Source organism: Pollicipes pollicipes, unplaced genomic scaffold (assembly GCF_011947565.3).
Source record: "Pollicipes pollicipes isolate AB1234 unplaced genomic scaffold, Ppol_2.1 Scaffold_3257;HRSCAF=3824_pilon_pilon_pilon, whole genome shotgun sequence".
Taxonomy (NCBI): Eukaryota; Metazoa; Arthropoda; class Thecostraca; order Pollicipedomorpha; family Pollicipedidae; genus Pollicipes; species Pollicipes pollicipes.
Genome location: NW_023596255.1, coordinates 24,532 through 34,483, shown reverse-complemented (window position 1 = coordinate 34,483; position 9,952 = coordinate 24,532). Strand labels below are relative to the sequence as shown.

Genomic DNA, 9,952 nt, shown 5'->3' with positions numbered 1-9,952 from the left:
CACGTTTTTGATTACCTTCTTAAATACCGGCACTTCATTGACGTTGCGCCAGCACTCGGGTACTTCCGAAAAACTCAGTGATTTATCAGATATTAACAAAAAACGTAAGCTGACATACCAGCGCATGCATTCAGCGCTCTACCACATGATACATCCGGCCAGTTCCAGCTGCCTTATCAACCCTGATTACCTTCAAGCTACTATAATAGGTCAGGTGAGAATGCTTACGCGACGAGCGTAGCAGATGACGGCCAAAGACATCTGCTATCCTATCATTTCAGAATGGCGGTGCTTGCTGATAACACGAATAAAGGCACGGATAAAAGATCTCATCTATTTAAAGCTCCCCAGACGTTCCCTTGATAGCACTGAGAGAAATGAGTGGGCCGGAACTAAACGTTTTTAAGGCAAAATGGCATTGGGGCGAGATGAAGGAACTTAAAAGTCAAGTCCTCGCCTCATCCCGTTCTCACCTCCCACCCAAGAAAAGCACTGGTTAAACGTGTTTTGTTCTAAGGATTGTGACAAGGCTTTCAGAGTCCAAATGGGCATCCGCGTTGGCTCATCAGAACAACCTACGTGGTTGTGTCCGGTGCACGGAACAGGGTCCAGTCGTCGTGGCTTCGCTGGTTGTGGTGCTGGTCGTCGTGGCTTCGCTGGTTGTGGTGCTGGTCGTCGTGGCTTCGCTGGTTGTGGTGCTGGTCGTCGTGGCTTCGCCGGTTGTGGTGCTGGCCGTCGTGGCTTCGCTGGCTGTGGTGCTGGCCGTCGTGGCTTCGCTGGTTGTGGTGGTGGAAATGGCCGTCGTAGATGTGCTGGTAGTGGTGCTTGTGACAGCCGAGGTCGAGGTGGTCTCCGGGGGGCTGCTGACCTCGGTCACGGTGGTCCCTCCCGTCGACCGGCTGGCTGGGGGTCTGCTGGTCTCGGCTGAGCTGGTCTCGGCCGGAGTGGGCATGGTCGGTGTGGTCTCTGCATGGGAAAGGTACGGGAACACGGAAGATGACGGGCTCAGAGTCGCCCGGTGTAACGTTCGCGGTCACAAATTACGGCTCTGTGATGAGCTCCATCAGCATGTTTTGGTAGTTTAATGAGCATTTATCAAGCAAGCTCAGCAATTAACGTCGTGTTTACGACCATTTACGAATATCAGCGCATTTTGATCTTCACACGGACAGGATCGTCCCTCATGGCCTTTTCGGAAATAGCTGGAGAACATCCGAAGCAAAGCTCCTAAAATTTGCATCTTCTCTTGCATCAATGTCTCGCACCACGAAATCCACAAGTTCAGGTCAGGTCAGGTCAGTGACCTGGGGTAGTTTCAGCCTTAATATGTCGAAACAAAACATTGATGAGTTTGAGGCGGCCTGCCAAAAGGTTGCAATAAAGTTTGCATGAAAGGTTGCAAAAGGTTGCATAAAGAGTAAAGGTTGTAGGAAGGTTGCATAAAGGTTGTAAGGTTGTAGCCTTCCTGTGGTCTTCATAATGTTTTCAGCTGACAGTTTCCCTCCCTGATCGTCCAACGATATTCTGTGGCCATCATAGGATAAAGACCGACTTAACCTTAGCTCTGGCCCATGGCAACCTTTACTGCACTAAAGAAACCTATCAGTTTTGCTTACGTATTGCCCAACAACATTGCTTTAATGTTAGTGACGTTTTGACCGAAAGTTTCATCAGCGGTAGCTAACCTAATTGCACCTGTGGGTCTGCAAGTTAAAAAATTGCGTATGTTGTCGGCATTCGTCGTTCCACTTTGCCATTTCACTCTATAATGTTACTTACACACAGCAGTAAAGGTAACCAAAATGGTCGCATAAGGGTTGTGAAATCAGTGACCTACACATGCTCTTCTTTCAGCTGCACCACATTTCAGCTAGACATTGTGCGACTGGTCTAAAAATGTGTATTATTCAAATCGGCACAGGTACCATCCTCGACTGCTGACCGTTAAAAAGGAACGTAACTGTTGGCGAAAATGTTGCTTGTTCAAAAGAAACGACGACTGACTTCGCTTTCCTATGCTGACTTATGTCAAACACCCTTGACATTTTATAATACAAATTAAATGCGATATTACAAATGGCATATTGTGTATACGTGTATATGTCAATACAAATACAACTGTGTATATGCGAGATGGAACAATCCACACTGAATGAGCAAGCTCAAGAGACGTTATTTCGAGAAGATCGGGTCACACAGGAAAATCTCTTTGAATTTGCATGACCTTGATTGTGGCCTTACACTCCAATGACCGTCATTAATGCTGCTGCGCTTTGCGTGAACTAACTACTAATTTTATTGAACTATAAAGTAATAAAGTTTCGCATATCTTCATCAGTTCCCTTTCCAATGTCGTGTATATGTCAATACAATACAACTGTGTAATAGGCGAGATGAGAACATCCACACTGAAATGGAGCAAGCTCAAAGACGTTATTTCGAGAAGATCGGATCACCAGGAAAATCTCTTTGAATTTGCATGACCTTGATTGTGCCTTACACTCCAATGACCGTCCTTAATGCTGCGCTTTGCGTAAACTAATACCTAATTTTTTAATTGAACTATAAATAATAAGTTTCGCATATCTCTCATCAGTCCTTTCCAATCCGAAGCTATCAGGGGAGGGATAGGTACTAGGTACCTAGTCGTATCGTTGATGCTTACTCCTCCAGGGAGTAAGTCCCTGCCCACCCCCCCCCCTCACCACCCAGGCCAGGTTTGGAGTAACCTCTATGAGTGCGACAGAATTATAACCCTTGAGGTTATTAGGGTTATAATGTGCCTGTTAGCATGCCACGAAGCACTCATGGTATGGCATCACTCGCTATCTCCCTTTAGGAAAAGGAAATTGCCAAACCATGATTACTCACCGCAGCCAGACCTGCTGAGCGGGCGTTCGCCTTCAGGACACGAGCAGGTGTTAGAGCGGCAAGTTGCCACGCCATTGGTCAGACTCTCGCAGTCGGCGTCCTCAGCGCACCAATCACCGAGGTAGGCTGCCGGAAACAGGCGAACGCTGCCATCTGCGCCTGCTTTAGAAAGAAGACGTGCTCAGTGGTGCAGCACCGACCCGTCGGCTTCTTTTCTACCACCGGTGGTCTTTCTTTTACCATCGGTGGTCTTTTCTACCACCGCTGGGCTTTTCTACCACCCGGTGGTTTCTACCAGCCGGTGGTATAAAAAAGCGGCTGTGACTCATCTCAGAACGGGAACGTCGTGAGCGTTAATGATATTTACTCGCCATTGAACAGGACTAAAACTATGCATTTCAGTCCAAACGCCCGTGAATAAAGCATTATCTTCGCAGCAACGAGGTACCGTTGCCTTAGGTCTGGAAAGTCATAACAGACGAACCGAAGTCCCCCAAAAAACATCAGGGAACGCCCCATGTCTCGTCTTCAGCCCTGCCGTGCACAGCAAGGTTAACGAGCGCATGATCATGTCGAGAGGGAAACATTTAGTGCAAGCTATGTACCCGCACACACGACTAGTACCGAGTTTTCAACAAGCAGGTGTTTTGATGATGCGATGCATTCTCACCGCATGCCAATGATTGCGACGCGCGCTCAACGCTCCAACGCTGTTAAGTATGTCATTACGCCACTTCGTAGCTTGTTGTGATGCTGTCAGTTGCTGAGCATTGTCTTTGCGTTATTAACCATGTGATTACGCCACTTCGTAGCATGTTGTGGCTCTGTCATTTACTGAGCATCGTCTTTGGAATAACTTGCGGCCCTTCTCTCTGATCTGATCATTGTTAGTGGAGATTAAGACCTATTAAAGCTAGAGGCAAACAACAAACTTCATTCTGGGATACATGTTTGGTATGACTTCTGGTGTGTCGGAGGCAACAATAAAAAAGCCGAATCCTCTTCACCTAGTCGATATCGCAATAACGCAACTAGGCATACTTTTAACGTCTTTTGGCTATTTAGTCAAAGCCGATGTACAGCCATACTCCATCAGGCAACAGCAGATCCTCATTCAGCAATCTTCATCTTTGTTTCATGGCATCGAGCGACTGGAAGTCTCCGACAACACAGAACGCGTGAAGATGGTCGTCACATACCAGCTATTGCACGAGAGGTAAAATAATGAGATTCATGCATGGAGCAGGGGGCGGTATGCATAACACAGGTCAACTTGGGCTTATCAGACACCAGGACCATGAAACCCCACTCGTCGGTTCTGAGTCCGGGGTCTGACCGCAACATTTACTAATTCACTGACTTGCCTGCTAAGCACTCTACCTATGCGAACAAGATACTTCTTTTACAACTGTTTTAATGTAGGGCCGATACACAAAGGCCAAGTTGAAACCTCAGTTCTTCAATTCTCGGTGGTGCGCTACGTGGGTCGACGCTGCTTAGCGCTGTATTAAAGACATTTGCGTTTTCGTTGCGCCATTTCTAATCAGTAGAACCGAACTGTTCTATGTTTTATCATCTGTATGGAATATGGTCTCTATAACATATCAGTTATGCTAAACTTGCATTCGAATTGTGGCAAGGGAAACATCAATTTCCGAGCAGCATGCTTAGCTGAGAATACAATGCCCTTCTTATTTTTGTATAGTGGGCAAAACTTCGGCACAAGATATCTTGGAATAAGATACCATTTCTATGCATTAACAGGTTTGGAGGTCAGCACTGTTTGATTCAACCGGATTGCTGAAACTGGCAGCACAAGCCAAAACGGGATTCTTGATTCATAGCAATGTCCATTTATAAAAAGTGAAATACCGAGCAAAAATGTGACAGGAAAATTCCACAAAACATCAAACTCCCCCAGCTACTCAATATCTGCTTTTGATCTCACCGTCATGCCGAACCGTGTTTCTTAACTTGACTCAAGACACTGCAAAACAAATGGCTTCAGTTATGAAACTGCGATCGCTATGCTTTTGTTAATCCGCTCAAGAACTTCTTGTTGTGACATTTCACTCTGGTGTGACATAGGAAATGTTGCTAATGTTTGTCTTCTGCATTGTTGCATTCATTCCTCCACACTTCAGACATTGAAAACAATCAACATTGCTGCGCGGTCTCGTTTTTACCTGCAAAAGTTGTCCAACTGCGTGGCTCGCTCGAATCGTCAATAAACTGACTCAGCTGTAGGTGGTTCATGATTAATCTTGAATATGAACTGATCCACCTGGAACACTATCTTTACCTCGATATCATCTACAATGTACCTCCCTAGAACGTAGCTAGACTGTTGCTGAAATGTTCACCCCGTGGGTCAGTCGGTTAGAGCGCCTGCCACCCATCCCATCTTTGGCAGGGCGAAGGTACGAGTCGCTGCATTCGCCTCATTTATCGTGCTCGCTATTTGCCCCTGGCGCGGATGACCCCCGGCCGGTGGCAGCGGCCGCTCAAGGTCATATGAGGTCACAGTGCCGGATGAAAGGAGCCGAGCAGCGCGGCACGTAAGAATCGGGTCAGGTCAGGTCATCGAATCGGGTCAGGGCTTCCGCACCAGACACGGCTCAGCGTGAGCTCTGATCCAAAAACTCCCTCCAATAAAAAGGTACAAACCAATCGAAAACAAAGCATATAGATTTTGGCCCGTCCAAGCCCGTGGATTTTCCAGCTGAAGAGGCCAAGTTCTGAATTTAATTTATGGACCAGACATGCCTGTGGCGAGCGCAGGCAAGGCAAACGATGGATTATGCAGCGACATCCAATGTGGGATGAAAGCGTTTCGGCATAGGTATGGTCCACATTTATTTTACACTTCATTGCATATCATTACGCTATCTTACATTTAGCTCCACTCAAAACGGCGCCCATTCAGATTTGCTCGATTGACTCGAAATTGCCTCGATGGACCTCCCATGGAAACGCCCGTCGAACGACCGCCTGGCGGGCTGAATGGACACTCGGTGCCTGACATTGTGTTGCTATCCGAGGTTGCACGCAAATGACGCAAGCAATCAGGGCATACGCGGTCCAGGAAGGTGGTAAACATGCGCGGTGCAATGAGGGTTTGTTTACTTAGTTTGATCTTTCCTTGCGGTAGTAGGCTCAATGCTGGGTCTGTTGTAAGGACCGGGTCGTCAAAGGATGCCATAGACTCAATGAATGAGTTTTGAAATCTCTGAATGGCCCTGGCTCGTCCCTCCGCATTGCAGTAATTCTTTAATTTAATGGCAATTTTATTTGCAGTTTTCTATTTTGTATCTATTTTTCTGCAGTAAATATAGTGCATAGAATGATGAACAATAATTTCAATAAATCGTTTCTTGGCGATCGCCATAGTACTTTTTGGATAGTTTTTAGCTTTTTGAATTAGCGATTTGTTTAGTTATTTTGTTATTATATTGTGTTTTTCTTTTTAATTATGCTTTATATTTTTATTATATTTTATTATTTCTATGAATAATTATATTTCTAGTAAGTAATCGGCAATGTATCATCGGCAACGATTGATACGCTAGCTCGTGTGTTGTCCACCGGCGTACTATCAGCCTGTTGCCCAGGTCTTGAGCAGAGCCGTTGGACGTAGTTGTCGGGCAGAGGAGAAAGCTTTCATCCCGACGGCTCTGTCTACTTCTACATGCTTCTGCATACCTCTACGTGCTAAACAGAACAGCCGGAACTTTAAAGGCTATTCTCGTTTGCGTCGCGGGACCGACAGCCACCACGCAGTGGGTCTGTCGCACCCGATGCATTCTCGCATGCAGTAGAAGATGTTACTGCGTCGCGCGGGTATTAAACACTAGCTGCCGCTCAACTCGATCATCAAGCACTGAATTTCTGATGCTGGCGCATGTTCCCGAGCCGCTGTGAGGCAAAGGGCTTCTCTTCGAAGCGATTTGAGAACGATTTGATCTTCACGCTTATTAGCAACTGTGACGTCTGAGTGGCGGCGACCCTTTTTAGCGACAACTACAACCTTTCCAAAATATTTTGAATAATTTTGTACACCGCTAACGACGTCAGGTGAGTCACTGTTTATCACCAGCTTTCGTTTCCGCCTTAAATTTTAAAGCAATGGATGTGATAAGGCTTCAGAGCATGACCTAGGTTTGGAAATACGTGATTTTGGGGCGCACCACCTTGTCGTGGACTTGAAGGTGCTTCCACACCGCTTCATGACTTTTTCTTTGGTTTTGACTGACATCGGTTTGGGCCAAGCCTCCTGTAAACGAGATCGGTTTCGAAGAAGGTGCCATTGACCGCTCGCCTCATGGATACTGACCTAACACTATGACCTATGACCTATGGTCCTGGTATGATCCATATGACCTATGGACCGGAGAGCTTTAAGATCTGATGGTAATTATGTGAGTTGTTAGGTGCATTTGCGAGAAACATTATGCACATAGATGAGACAATAGTAATAGCCTTATCCATCGTAGAAATACCTGGAGAATGGAAACATAGATGCATTGATATTTCAGCAGCATGCCTTTATCGAAATGAGTAGGACTTAGAAAAGAACTAGAATAGCACAGAACTAGTTGTTACAACAACTAGGAGTTAGAATAGAACTTTGGCTACTCGTTTCGATAAAGACATGCTGCTGAAACATCAACGCATCAATAGTTCTATTCTCCTTGTTTTTCTACGATGAATAAGGCTTTTACTTCTGTCTTATCCATGTACTAATACGTTATCATCGGTACACTCGCCTACGCTGGCTCGACGTCTCCGCCCACTCTGGGGGCTCAGGCTTTGCATCAAGCCTTAAAAACTTTGCACAACGGTGAAATTCACGAACGGCAGACGAGAGCACGGGACTGAACGCGAACATCGACTTGCACTTTTGCCAGTAATATGCCCATTGTCCCCACCATCGCCAGATGTGCCACATGCCACATGCCGCAGATATGCCACATGCCACATACCGCAGATATGCCACATGCCACATACCGCAGATATGCCACAGGCCACATACCGCAGATATGCCACAGGCCACATACCGCAGATATGCCACACGCCACTGAATCCGTGGCTCGACGAAACCTAGACTAGGTTTTTAGGTGTGTTTCTCGGCTTATTTTTGCTATTTGAGAATCCGACTTGTCAGGGGTGGTGAGGTTTAGGTGAGGTGCCGTATTGTGATATACTGATCAGCTCTGGAGCCATTTTGGAAGACAGATGAGAGGGGCACACCAACGTCTCTGTGCTGGTGATGGTTGGAACCAATGGATTTCGTCTGAAGTTGAGCAGTCGTAGAGTTGAATCCGCAAACATCTATTATGCTAACTTGGTGAACCAACCTTTCAACATTTACTCATGTGCTGCTGCTGCTGAGGAGTCTCAGCTACAGAGAATGACTTCCCCACCAAGCAGCGGAATCGGAGAGTGGCTCCCCCTCCCTGCCCCGGAATCGGAGATTGGCTTCCCCATCCTGCCGCGGAATCGAAGAGAGTGGGCGCAAAATGACTTTGACGCCGACGGGCCCTTAAACGCCAAACCATCATCATTACCGCAGGAATCGGAGAGTGAATTGCCCGCTCTGTTACGGAATCGGAGAGAGACTTGCTGTGGAATCGGGCGGTGGCTCCACCCACCCTGCCGTGGAATCAGAGAGTAAACTCGCCCGTCTTGCTGCGGGATCGGAGAGTGACTCACCCATCCTGCCGTGGAATCGGAGAGTAACTCACCCATCCTATCGCGGAACCGAAAGCACCACGCCCGTCTCTGTGCTCCGCAGGTGCCGCTGTTTCCACGCACGGCATTCAGCGCGCATTTGCCGGTGCTGGCCTCGTAGCTGAGCCCAGGCAGACCTCCCTGACCAGGCACAGGGTCAGGCAGTCGCCTGTGAGTGGACGCCGCGCTGTGAGTGGAGTTCTGCTACGGCTGGGAAAGGAGCTGATTTATTCACGATGAAAACACACTCCGGAACAATTCAGTACTCCATCCAAATCCACCCATCTATGCATCCTCTATCCACCAGATCCAGTAGCCCAGTTCAGTACTCCTTTTGAGTGCATCTGTCGTAAATTAAACTGGCTGTGACATACCTACAGTCTCCATTTGGAGTAAGCTCTTCCCCTTTGTACTCAACTGTATCGCTCAATGCTCCTGAGCCATTTGACACTGCACCATCGACATGCCGTTGCGTGCTGATGACGTAATAGCGTACGCCGCGGGATCCAGAAATGACGATCTGACCACGTCGCCAAGAGCTCACCAGTTGGAAGGGACACACAATCGTCTACGTCGCGGGATCCAGAAATGACGACCCGACCACGCCGCCAAGAGTTCACCAGTTGGAAGGAACACACAATCGTCTGTTTGTGTAGCCAGGCTCACACACAGCCCGCCAGTGTACTCACACTGGGACCTGACGTCCTCCAGCGCGAGAACGTCCTCCGGCCTGGTCAGCAGACCCTGGCTCTTCATCAGGAAGGGGGCCGACCTCATGACGAACGTCTCCTCTCCCAGGCTCGCTCTGCAGACGCCGGAGACTAGCAGGAGGGCGGCCAGTGCTGCCCCCAGCGCAGGACACCACATCGTGCAAGGACGCGCCGCGGTAGCGGTAGCGCCAGTGACTGCTGGAGACGCAGGGCTGCGGCTGGGGGAAGGGGGGGGGGGAGGCGGTGCCGGGCGACCTCTACAAACAGTGTACGGTTGCCGCACCGTGTTGCGTCCCTGTTGCGATTGCCACGCTATGTCCACATGCAAAATGTATGGCCAGATGCATGCCACGTCAAATGTATGCCTAGGTGGTTGCATGTTTTGCATCGGCGGGTGCGCAGTGATGTTAATGGCACCTCCCACGTGGTGTGTTGAAACGGAGGGTTTTCTAAAATCCTCGTGCTTGTACCTATGGACTTAACTGGCTTCCCGAAGAATGACTTTGATTTCCAACAAGGAAAGCATGGCAAAGAAAGCGTAGGGTTCCTAGATTACGACCTCCTGGCCAAATGAGGTCAAACAAGTTCAAACACCGGATTGGTCTCCGAAGTGCCCCCAGGACTAGATGTCTGTTCTAAGC

General features: G+C 48.1%; 1 protein-coding gene across 1 annotated transcript; it reads right to left on the bottom strand.

Annotated features, from left to right (window-relative positions):
* Positions 1–579: 579 nt before the first annotated feature.
* On the bottom strand, positions 580–9,468 carry LOC119091128 (histidine-rich glycoprotein-like; the record flags this gene model as incomplete). Its single annotated transcript, XM_037213808.1, has 2 exons — positions 9,299–9,468; positions 580–966 (listed from the first exon to the last, which is right to left on the bottom strand). Coding segments are annotated over exons 1-2 (557 nt in total), but the record flags the coding sequence as incomplete, so codon positions are not given.
* Between the last annotated feature and the right edge of the window lie 484 nt (positions 9,469–9,952).